The 12,759-nt window shown below is 40.6% G+C and overlaps 1 protein-coding gene across 1 annotated transcript; it reads right to left on the bottom strand.

Annotated features, from left to right (window-relative positions):
- Window positions 1–1,184: 1,184 nt before the first annotated feature.
- Window positions 1,185–12,660, bottom strand: LOC311270658 (gap junction alpha-5 protein-like). The gene is made up of 7 exons (XM_084375706.1): window positions 12,316–12,660; window positions 8,271–8,415; window positions 6,181–6,345; window positions 5,709–5,999; window positions 5,425–5,490; window positions 5,181–5,329; window positions 1,185–2,759 (listed from the first exon to the last, which is right to left on the bottom strand). Exons 2-7 carry the CDS (start codon window positions 8,337–8,339, stop codon window positions 2,273–2,275), a joined length of 1,227 nt encoding a protein of 408 aa, XP_084231832.1. The 5' UTR covers window positions 8,340–8,415; window positions 12,316–12,660; the 3' UTR covers window positions 1,185–2,272.
- Window positions 12,661–12,759: the final 99 nt, after the last annotated feature.

Consider the following 12,759-nt stretch of genomic DNA (forward strand, 5'->3'; position numbering starts at 1 on the left):
GCTCTCTCAGTGGGTTTTGGAGCAGAAAGTACTGATGTTATCATCCGGTTTTTACATCGTAAATATCAAACATGACCTGAAGCCATGTAAGACATAAATATTTACAAGCTTTGCTAAAGTTGATAAAAATCTTTAGTACAGTAGTCATGTGAGAACTCAGACCGCCAAACTGCTTCAGCTGCAAGAGACTTGACCAACATTTCTTTACAAGCCAGAAATCCATCTGATCAGCGTAGAGGCAGATTGTTGATCTTTAAGCTGATTTATCAGCCTGCCGGTGTAATCACAACTGATTGGGCCGAATCTGTACAGCGTCTGTCCATGTTGAAAAATGTTAACATGTCATAATAATAAAAGCATCAGCGCAAATAAAATAAATGATGGCTGAATTCAATTCATCTGCTTCAGTGTCAGGGTGCTGGTATTGTTCATGCTCACTGACACGCTGTCATGGCTGACTAGGCCATTGTTAATGTTTGACTCGTCTTATTCTGTATTTTTCCCCACAATTAAAAGTCAAATATCTACTATGAACAGCCCAGTCACCAGAGTGTAATGTCGATATTTGTCGATTTCTGCAATCTACAGATATGTTTAATGTGTATGCTTCCAAAGTATCTCCTACAATAAGTGTAATATCACACTCAGGTTCATGTGTATGAGCTGACTTTAACGTCAGGAGGAGAAGGGACTCTTGATCATTGTAAGCGTGAACTCACTGGATATTTTTAACGAGTAGTTCAGACATTTTACAGCAGTGTTAAAAGGCAGAAAAGCAGATATCGGAACAATTTACAGCCGTGTTAGTGACAACAGAACCAGGTACTTTATGCCAAAACATTATCTTTTCCTGACCATAAGGAATAAGTGTTTTTTCATGGCTAAACCAAAAACACACCTTAAGCACAGCGTTGTCAAAGAAACATAAAGTTTCAAGATATCGGGGTTTGCAGAAACTAAGATTTACAACATTTATTTTGGTGATTGGGTCGTATTTTGTGTCTCCTCGTGTCCTTAATCCTCCGTCCAGCCTGTGACACAAAAATCGATCTCAGTGCGCCATTTTGAAGGATGCATTAATTCCCCGAACATGCATCTCAAGGAGAGTGAAGGCTTGTAGGAGTGAGGATGCGAAGGTGTTTTACCGGTTGCACCGGTGACATAAAACAGGCGTGACCACAGCAACAAATTGCATTTTTTACTGACATTTCACCTTTATATTTATGTCACAAGTAAATATATAAGTTGTCATTGACACTGTTCTGCTCATCTGACAGATAATAAAATACAATACAAGAACATAACAATGGACAGATGATGCAGCTGTGACACGTCATGTCTCATTTTGTTGCCTCGTCTCCTCTCTCCTCGTGTCTCGTCCTCGCCTTCTCCACTCGCATCTCTTGTGGGAGGACTAAGACGCGTAGAGAGGACGCAAGGAAAGGAATCGAGGATGTACAAATGGACAGATAATGGCTGCATGAACTGAAAAGAAAACTGATTCCACTCATAATGTCCATCGTATAAACAGAAGTCCAGTGTACAGACTCTAGCAGGGCTCGCATCGTTTTAAAGCTTTTTAAACATGAAGCATTCACATTTTTTAACTGGAACATAAATATAAAAGTACAATAGAGGAAATCCAACAATTAAAAATTATCCTGATAATAGTGAGCCCCTAATGATGTGTGGAAAAACTTAAAACACACAACCTTCATATCAGATTGTAGAGACTGTAGTAGGCTTCAGTGTAGATGTGTTCATGACCGTAACAGAGTGCAGCAGAAACTCAAGTGACTACTATGTCACAAAAACACAATTTAGGACATTTAGAGACATAAAACGAAGCTTTTAAAAAAGTGAAAAACAGTAAAAACATGCTGGTATGAACATCAAAACATTTGTGATTCATGTTCATGTCTGATGAAACAGGGGAACGAGAATCTGCGTTCAACTGGGCTTAAACAGGCGCTCAAACAAGCCCAAAGCAAGTTAGACTATACAGTAAAAAGGATAAACAAAACTGTTCACTGGTGCCGAGTGATCATAACAAAGTTCAGATGTTGTTACTTCAAGAATTTAAGAGCAGCAACAGTTTATTTCAGCCAGTAAATCAGTGAGTTTAGGCTCAGTCCACAGGTTGATCTTTGGTGGCTCGAGGGGTCAAAAAGTTCCCAACACCCCAAACGCTCTGTTAAATCAGAAGCTATATCTGTATTATATATCAGATATGTTTATTTAGTTTGTGTTGGAGTAGGGGCGTCCGTTCTTTCTAAACAGCGAGGTCGTCTGCTCTCGTTCGGCTGCTCGTTCTGCTGGTTTTGCTGAGTCTTCGCTTGTCCTTCTGACAGACATTCGGGCAAAGCAACAGCCGGTCGGTGTCGCCATTTTGGATCTGAGGGCAGCTGATCTCCCTGCTGCCGGGGCTGTAGCAGTTAGTGTCGGTCATCAGGTATCCGCCATCTTGGATCTCATTGTTACTAGTCTCCTGCCAACCGGGCGGGTAGCAGCTCATCTGGAGGAGACTCACCTCCTCCACGGCGGCGGCCATTTTGTGCTTCTCCGTGGCCATGTTCTCTGAGTTTTGTTGGTTAGCCAGGCGGTGGTTGGGGAAAGGAAGGGGCAGGAAGTGCGTGGAGCCAATCACACACTGGTTGAAGTCTGGAGGCGGTGTTGACGGCGGTGGAGGAGTCAGAGAGAGTTGTCGGGCCAGCGAGGCGTTAGCGGGAGTGACGTCCTTCCTTCCGAAGAAGAACCGCCTGCAGCGAAGAGGTTCAGACACATGAACGATAAAATGTCACCAAAAAGAAAAAGATTAGTAAACAAGATGTTTTAAACTGAACCATGTGCCCAAGAGAGAGCTTGTGAAACAATGATTTGTCTGATTTAATCTTCAAAACTATTGAAGTCGGCCATTCATTCCCAGAAAAAGTGGGAAGTCACATTTCAGGCCTGCGGGGCGTTTTCTCGCACAGTTTGGCCTTTATGTTTCACTCCCGAAATGCTGAATCACTGAAGGCCTAAAATAGTTGTGGGACTCTCTCTGTGGGAGATTTTCTACAGGACTAATACAAAAAGGATTAATACCCACATACACCACACAGCGCACACACAAATCCCTATTTTTCAATCCCACAACACCACAAGGGCATTTTCACTGACATTGTCTAAAAAAAGAAACGCCCCAAAAATGTAAAAATCACCTCATGTTTTGGGTTTTTAGTTTTCGTGATGTGTCAAGTTTTACTTTCCACTTCCTGTCTTTGTCTGTTTTTCCACCTTTTTCTCTGTACACCTGCGTTCGATTAGTTAATTATTCATAAGTATTTAAGTCTGTATTTTCCCCTCGCTCTCTGTTGGTTCATCGTTGTCACTTGTAGCCTGCGTTTGCTGCCTGTGTCCTCGTGCTTTGTAATGCAAAGTTTTTTCGATCATGTTGAGTTAGTGTGAATAAATTAAATACCTTAGTCTAATTCAATTAAATGAATGCAGACGTATACATAAACCTTATGTGTTTTTTCAATTATTACATATAAAGTTAAGTGGGACTTTGACATAAACATAATGTGTTTTCCAGTGGTGGAAGTTACTAATAACAGCTACTCAGATTAATGTAATCAAGTCATGTTTGGTGTACTTTGGGTACTCATCCCTAAATATGCATCACACCGAGTAATCTGCATTTACTACAAACAAGTCAACAAAAACACAAAAAGTTCCCACAATGCTTTGCAGCAGGTTTGGAGAGGTGACCATGACCACTGAGCAGAACAGTAGCATTAGAAATAACTAATACTCTGAGTAATGTTTGAGCAGAATAATTTTACTGAAGTATTATTTTAATACCAGTAGTTTTACTTGTATTTGAGCTATATTTGAGTAAAGTACTGTACTGTACTACAGATTTTCAGTACTTTTTCACCACTGGTCTTTTCAAATCTTTATTATTCAAGTATTCAACATACAGTTAATGCATTTCAAATAGGTTACTGGGATTCCTGTGATAAATCACACATTAAGACATTTATACACATTGACTCAAGAAATGTGACCCTTTCATTTTGAATGTGAGTAGCAGGCAGTAGCTTACTGCATCTTTTAGCCTATTAAACTGGCAGTAGACACATTTTCTTCTGCAACGTATCATTATGAAGTAAATGTTGATTTCACAATGTAATGGATAAGGAATCATGAAACCATTTGCATTTGTATTGGAAGGTTAACTGATCCATTTTTAACGGAGACTCAATGACTGAATAAACTCACGTTTTTACCCTCCTAAAACTGAAACGAGCCAGTTGTCTTGTTAACAGCGGCACTATCAATAATACCACTCGGAAAACACCAGGGGGAACGTTGTCTGTTGCCACTTTAAATTAAACAATGGTAAAATTGATGCAGCAGAGCCGCGGCATCCCCAGCTTGTAGCACAGGCTTTCTGTTAGGTCTCCAAACCTAATCGAGAGGACCCTGATAACATCAACAGGTCTCTCACAGGCTGAATAGTCCCTCTCACGATGGGTAAACTGGCTCTTATGTGTAAAATCAGTGGAGCTCCCCCTCGTGTAAAGATTGATTTCATCCATTTTAAAGGCAGCTTTTGTTTTTTATTTATTTCAACAGAGCTCTCAGATAAAACCATCATAATGTTGGGTTCTCAATTCAGTTATTTCCTGTTTTATTTTGTTTCCTCCTCATCGAATCTCTTCCTTTCTTGGTGTTTTCCTGCCTTTTTTTCCTGTTCACCTGCGTTTCATTTGTTAATTAGTCCCTGTGTATTTAAGCCTCTTACTCTTTGTCAGTTCTTCTGGTTTGCGTCTCGTGTCTTCAATCCTGCCTGTGCTCCCTGAGCTTCATAATGGTTTGTACCACATTCAGTTTTGTATTCCTCTTTAGTTTCAGCTAATGCTATTAAAGCTGGCCTTTTGTTTTTTGCAGCACTTGTAATCCATCTAAACCGCATCCTGTGTTGGTTTTTGGCTCAGTACAAACAAGTTGTTTGTTCTTGAATGTCAGACACAGATTTGGAAAACACCTGCAGTGATGTTGGGTCACTGTGGTCTGATCAAAGGCTTCAGCCACTGTTATGCTCCTTCAGACTCTCATGAATGTGTTCAAGAATAACACACAAACACACACACACACACACACACACACACACACACACACAGAGTTCGTACCTGCAGCAGTGTTTCCAGGCCAGGTGATGCAGTTCGAGCACACTGAGGGCCAGAGAAACAGCCGACACAGCCAACATGAACACTATGAAGACATTTTTCTCTGTTGGTCTGGAGACGTAACAGTTCACCGGATGTGGACACGGCCAGGCCTGAGAGAAAGCAAGCGAGAATATGAATATATAGGACTTGATGTCATGTTTTATCTGTAAAAATTATTAAAAATAATGTGCAGTTCTTGTTTTACCTTGCAGACATACAGAGGATGGAGGAAGATTCCATACAGGAAGTACTGGAGACACAGAAACACTACCTGTGTGGACGTCCAATCACAGACAGCTGCAGTCATATTATACAGTGGTGGAAACGGTGATGTCACACAGTCAAGTTGCATTGTGGGTTATGTAGGCGCCAGGTTAAGAAAAGGAAGAGGTATGTTTGGAATAAAAAAATGACCATGAACATGTGTGGACTGCTTTTAAAAAGCTGGCGCCTACATTACCCACAATGCAATTTAGCATCTGAGTTTACCTCCATGATGCTCCGTATCAGGATACTCAGTACGTAGGTCTGCAGCAGCGCCCCCCTCAGACGCACTCGACCTGCCGATAGACCTTTCTCCTTCCCGTCATCCTTCTCTTCTTTCCTCCCCCGTTTCTCTACTTCTCCTCCTCCTTCACCTCCTCCTGGGTCGTCCTCTCTCCCTCCACCCTCTCCTCCCTCCTCCTCTCTGCTCCTCCTCTTCTCCTCGCTGCGGACAGTGTGCATGGCGTGACCCATGTAGATCAGACTGGGAGTGGACACGAACACGATCTGGAGCACCTGGGAGGAGATCAGGTGAATCAGAGGTTAGTGACGCTCAGAGTTAAAGGGCTATACCAACAGATTTGAGACATGATATCTCATCCAGGAGCCATGTTGTTGAGAAATAAAGTTAATCTTCAGTTCTGAAATGAAAGGAGAACAATGGCTGCAAGTAAAGATTATAAACTGTATACATTACCCAGTATCGTATGTGTGCAATGGGGAAGGCTCGGTCGTAACAAACGTTCTCGCAGCCGGGCTGTTCAGTGTCACAGTCGAAATCTTCCTGTTCATCTCCCCACGATGACTCGGCTGCAGTCCCGAGCACCAGGATACGGAAGATAAACAGGATGGTCAGCCACACCTGTGGAGCAAAAACACAAGGAATCAAACCCTCAGAAACAACACTATGGAAATATAGTAGATAACGTGTGGAAATAATGAAGTAATGAGGAGTTTTTGTAATAAAACGTGCGTGTAGATCTGCAGGAAGATGATCTGCCAGACTTGTGCTTTACTGATATTACAGTTGTTGGTCTCGCCTGCAGATGTTGCTCAGGTGTCTTGTTTCAGTATGCAGGGATAATAAAGTTTAAATTAATGGTACAAATGGCTTAAAAGTAAATAAATGCATGATGAGAAATTATCTAGGGACTCTCGAGTATGATTTCAGGACACCATGAATAGTTATTGTTGTTTTATTTGAGAGTTACATGTTATTTTAGTTTATTTTGAGATTAATTGTAGCGTGCTGAGGGCAACAAACTCAGTACGCTCACATTTACTGTGCTTCATGTGCTCCCTCAGTGTTTCTTGTGCCTCTGCAAAGCCAAACCTGTAGTTTTCCTCATCATTTTTTTTTTCCTTTTGGTAATGTTGGCTTACGTTTTGTACTTTTCAGTATTTATTAAACAATGGGTCTCCCTTGTTTAATAAATACAGACGATTAGAGACGATTGCTGCTACAAAGGTATGTGAGGTATCAAGTTATCAGATAACAGTTGTTCATTGTGTATCTTACTGTTTCTAGTGTTGATTTTATACTCAAGTCGCAGAGACGTTGGCTGGTGGACGCCTCCAGTCACTGGGAGAGTGTGGGAGTGAGTCCACCTGATGGAGATGTAGGTTTTTTGTTTGGTTTTGGCCTTTTCATGGCTTTATCGACAGGACAGCTGAGAGGTGACAGGAAATGGGATGAGATGCAGCAAAGGACCGCAGGTTGGATTTGAACCCTGGGCCACTGCAGCGAGGACAAAGCCTCTGCCTGGGTCGCACGCTCTGCCAACTGAGCTGTTTCTGCAGAACCACAGATATATTTCTTTATGTTGAATTTTTACATCTGTTTTGGTTCAGTTTTCTATTTCTCTCTCGTCATAACACTTAGGTTTAGGCAGAAAATCCACTTGGTTAGAGTTAAGAGAACATCATGCTTTGGCTTAAAATAGCCTTCCTGTTTTGGTCACAACAAAAAAAGTCTGGAAATGTCCCCAGGTCTCCTTTTTAAAAAACACGCCACAAAAAATACAAAAACAGAACGATAGCCGTCTTTGGTCGCCACAAAAACAGCTGGAAATATCATGTGTAACGTGTAACGTGTAACGTGAACATGACATGCCACGTTTGGTACAAATGTCAATCCTCGACGTATCTTTGGTTTTGCAGGAACGTTAACTGCTAACGTTATATCCTGGGGCTGTGCTCCAACAGTGCGTGGTTCACTTTCCCTCCGCGGTATGATGTCTGTCCTCTCCTGTTCTGTTTTCTGAGCAGGCTGGACACGGGCCAAAAGCAAACACCAATCGTACAGTGTTGTGTTGTGTTGTATTGTCAACATGCAAAATGGCACCAAGTTCCCTTAAGTGACTGACTTCCTGAAGTGTTACACTGCCCGCTACGTTCCGATTACGACAAACAATGATTTGAATGATATTTTAAGAGCCTCTGAACTCACAAAATTTAAATCAAATATTTTTTTATTTTATTTTGTTTTAGCTAGAAACATCCAGTCGGCCAAATCAAACCTTTGACAGCCTTGTTTTAGAGTTTTATTACATAAATACGACACATTACCTGCAGCCGTCGTGTCTCAGCTCAGATATTTTCCACCTTTAAGAAATTACATGATGATTTCCTCAGCGGTTGTTCAATGCAAACAAACAGAGCGTGTTTACGTCTGTTTATCTTCTTCCAGCATGTGCGCAGGAAGTCAGACTGGTGCCGCGCTGGCTGGCACGCTGTGTGTGTGTGCACTGCAGTGTGTACATGCGTGAGTGTGTTTGTGTGTCGTACCTTGCCAACTGAGGTAGAGTGCTCCTGTACTTCCTCTAGGAAGTTTCCCAGCAGGCTCCAGTCTGCCATGACTGATTACAAGCTCAGCGCAGATTTTTCAGCTCGTCCAGCGATTGTCTGTTAGCTCTGCAGGTTCACGATTCACCTGAGGAACAGAGAGCGCACGCAGGTTTAATGTCTGCAGCGGGGTCAGGGGTCATCTGTTGAGTTTAGGCTTCTCGTGATCTCATTCATGGTTTATTTCGACAAAAGATTTTGAAAAAAGCTGCATGTATGAAGTGAATCGATGTACTCTAATACCGACTTTAAGAGCTTTAATTACATGTAACTTGTCCATCTAATTTTATTACATACATTTAATATAAAGGGTCACAATTAAAGCAAAGTTTTTCATTCAAATAATGTTATTAACACTACCCGAGTAAAAATAGAGTAAAAATACTTAAATTATCTGACATTAAAAGTAAATTAAACATATATACATGTTATTTACTGTAAACTATGTGTCAGTTATCATCATGGCAGATAATTGGATTTGATATTCGTCATTTTTCTGATTAAAACTGTGCTACTTTGGCTCTGACACTGCATGCAATCTGCAAAGTAACTAGTAACTTAAGTAATCAAAAATATGTAGAGTAAAAGTACAATATTCGCCTCCAAAATGTAGTGGAGAGGAAGTATAAAGTAGCACAAAATGGAAATACTCTAACCCTTGAGTACAAGTACCTCAAATTGTGATAAAATTTGTGACTAGTAATTTAATTAAGACACAATGTTTTTTTTGTGTGTGTATCCTCGTTATTTTGTGTGTTCAAAACATTTTGGGATTAATTTTGTGTAAAACAAGATTTGTTTTTGGTGCATCCACTTTCTCTTCTGCCTCAGTGAGTTATTTCAACACATTCCCAGAATTCCTTCCAACAAAACTCAGAAGAACGTTTTTAGCAGAGGAAAAGCAAACAACCCGTCAAACACCATTGAATATACGTCACCTTTTAACGTGTTATATTGTACTTTACATCTCCAAATTTATTTCAGTTTTCTTTCACTAATTAGCGGCAGATTTGTTTAAAATTTGCATGAAGTTTGGTGGATGGAAGTGGACTAGTGTATACAGTCTGTTACTGTAACATGACTGCTTGGTGTGGGATTGTGGTTTGTGTGTGTGTGTTGTCTTGTATTATCTTGACCTCTGTGACCCTCTCCCCACCAGGCCCACGACCCCATTAATAAAAATGTCTGTGCCCATGTCTTAGTTTAGCTTCACTCTCGGTTCCCACACTCCCCTCCGTCTGTCTCTGGGGGAAGGAAAAACTCAACGTGGACTGTAAACACACAGTCTGTCTCTGTCCCTCGCTGTCACTGTGGATATGAATAAGTATGTTTATGTATGCAGTGTGTACTACTGCTTGTTTTAACTGTAGACTACTTAACAAGACTACTGTAGAAGTTTGGGTGTTCACCATATAAACAATATAGAAAAACAATGTTACAACAATTTTTCTGTTTGTGTTCTGTCCTGAGAGAAAATGCTCGGTAAATGTCGCAGTAATCTGACCGGTACGTTCCAGTGATGTTCATGTTTGGTATTTATGACGTTAAGGAATATTCCTGGAGTTATGACATACTGTTAGATCACTTCAGACAATCCTTTAAGTAAGTTTTTGTTTTTTAAATAATGCTTCTCTCGTTCTTCAGGTAAACTTTGACATGCAACATCTAATATTTGGTGCAGAAAAACACGATTTTCAATGCAAGAAACTGCCTTATTTAGTCTTTTGTGGCTCAGTCGCCTCAACATTTGTCACACCACTGGATACTTGTAAGGACACTCGGAGAAATTTTAATCTGCTTTTGTGGCGTCAAAACTGGGTGTTTTTTCTTTAAAGGAGACCTACAGAAGTTTTCGTCCTCTTTTCTAGTGACCAAAACCTTTTTGGTCGGGAAGTTGAACCATCTCCATCTGTGATCGTGGAGACCAAAACAGATACTTTCCACCAAACCATGATGTTTTTCTAACCCTTTACCAAGTGGTCGATGTATGTAAACCTAACCAAAGCAAAAGCAAAAGCATGTGGTTTTGTAGAAACCTACTTACTGTAGCTAACATGTATTCCTGCCATTGGGTTGAGAACTTGTTATAGTTTTAGGGGATTTGTTTGGACTATAAAGGTTGCATGTATTGTTTTCAGGAGGTGGTGGACCAAGTATTTTATTTTGATTTTGATTTTTTCGAGAAGTGAGAGGACCACAAACTCAGCTTCACTGCTCAACAACTTCATTTTGTCTTGTATTTCTCATGAATGGAAAAAATAAATGCATCATATTCAGTGTGCAAGATTTTTCATCGGGTGACGGATTACAAAACAGACTACGATAAAAACGGACTTGCTGTGCAAAGGCCTTAAAGTCTTGGAACTGAATTGGTGATTCATTGTACAATTCGTCATAACACGATGAAAAGGAGCAGATAAACCCGCACATTTGGGTGATTAAAGCTTTTAAAGTCCTATCGGTCAGTCTCAATCAGTCTCTTCCATTTGTTCAAATGTCCCTTAAATACCCCTCCCTTCCTGTTTTTGTGAAACCCAAAGGCTTTGAACAAACCGTGTGTCTGCGTGTGTGTGTGTGTGTGGGTATGACTTAGGCCACCTTCATTTTAGACTCAAGTTAATCAGGAGGGCTGATGACACCGGGGGCAAAAGCCGAGTCCCTCATTGAATAAAAAGCAGAGTTTTGGGTCAGCGGTCGAGGTCAGGGTTAGGATAAGTCTTTAGGAAAAGAATATAAGTCAATGTAATCTCCCCAAAAGTGACCCAAGTGTGTGTGTGTGTGTGTATTTATGTCTTTCACAAGTGCTCCCACCATCATTAATAACAATATTACTTCCTTGTATAGACTTTCGCCTGACCTTTGCATTCATGTGTGTGTGTATGCGCCCATTATCCAGCACTCAGTATTGTTCTGCATCCTGTCCTGATAACACACACAGACACACACACACACACACACACACACACACACACACACACACACACACACACACTCTCCTCTGCTGGTTTACAGTAATAAATGAATGACCGTTGACATCACTCAGACCTGAGGATGTTTTGACTTCGATATTAATCTTTCTTTATGACTTACACTATTAATATTCCACAAAGTATTAATAGGTCATCTTGATAAGAAATGGTGAGAAAAAAAATTGAGACATTAATTCAAAGCAGGGAAGTCAATTCAGAAACAAAACCAATGCATAAATCAAAAGTTTCCACCTTTTACTCCAAACTTGGACACAACCAGGAGGTTTGTAAGTTTGGGCTCAGTAAAGTTTTTAAAAGTCTTTTATAAACAAGCCAGAAGTTTGTTTTTTGAGTTATTTTGTTTATTTCGAGATGATGCATTTTGGAAAACAATTTCTGGCCAACAAGTCTGGCATTCAAAACAATGCTGAAGTATTATCAACCACATTGACAATCATAAGTAAAAGTACTTGTTGCTGCAGGAAGTTGTTCCCTGTCATATCTGATGTTTTTAGATTAATATCACTGCTGCCATTGCATCATTTTATCTCCTTTGTATACTCGTGGCTTGTTTAATCTGCAGCATCAGTCTGTAAAAATCATCAGCATCACTGTGCTTTGAAAACTGTGTATCTATAAAGTCTTTATCTTTTTTACGGTTTTGCAACGGTGCATTTTCCAGCTAATCCAAGAGGATTTAAAATTGTTTTATTTATCTTAAGAACCCATAAAGGAACATTTAAATACCTGATCAGTCACTAAAGCTGTCAGATACTTTGATAAAGAGTACAATAACTGCCTCAGAGATGCAGAGATGTCATATTTGTTCTTCACGACAGTACTTGTAAATGTACCCAGTTAAATTTCCCTGCTCGCTGTCTCAGAGGAATTTTAACTGATAGTAATCAAATTATGATCCTGACCCAAATCATTTTTAAAAAATAGCGATTTTAGCTGAAAATTACAGGAAGTCGTGTTACAGGATCAACCTGACGGACACACACACACACACACTTTACCTGATTTAGGAAACAGAAGCAGGAGATTGTAGTTGGCGTGAGAAAATCTTGATAAAGCCGTTAAAGCGGCCGCTAAACTCCTCTTCCTCCTCAGCAGGTACTGTTTAAGTGCCTTTGAGCACACAGCACTTCTTCGCCTTCCGCCGATCCTCAGCGGCCAGCAGCAGAAGATGTCCAGGTGTCTTCCAGTTGTTTAAAGTATTTGTGTTGTACTCCAACTAAAGTTTTTAAATGTGAGATTCAGGCTCTGAGCAGAGAGTCAGACACACAGAAGAGCAAATGTTCGAACAGATTCTGAGTCGAGTTCGATCGGTTGAGTTGTCAGTGAGAGTCGGTCCAGCAGAAGACAGATGACAGCAGTTTGTGTCCTGAGGACTGAACTGAAGTTTATGTGAGACTGAAATTTATACCAGCCTCCTCCTCCCTCCCTCCCTCCCTCTGTCC

This window comes from Pagrus pagrus (genome assembly GCF_965226575.1).
Source record: "Pagrus pagrus genome assembly, chromosome: 15".
Classification (NCBI taxonomy): domain Eukaryota; kingdom Metazoa; phylum Chordata; class Actinopteri; order Spariformes; family Sparidae; genus Pagrus; species Pagrus pagrus.

Coding starts and splice junctions, on each gene's coding strand:
- LOC311270658 (XM_084375706.1), bottom strand. CDS start 8,339: ATGGCAGACTGGAGCCTGCTGGGAAACTTCCTAGAGGAAGTACAGGAG. Junction 6,000..6,180: donor TTGCACACATACGATACTGG/GTAATGTATACA, acceptor ATCTCCTCCCAG/GTGCTCCAGATCGTGTTCGT. Junction 5,491..5,708: donor TGATACGGAGCATCATGGAG/GTAAACTCAGAT, acceptor ACGTCCACACAG/GTAGTGTTTCTGTGTCTCCA.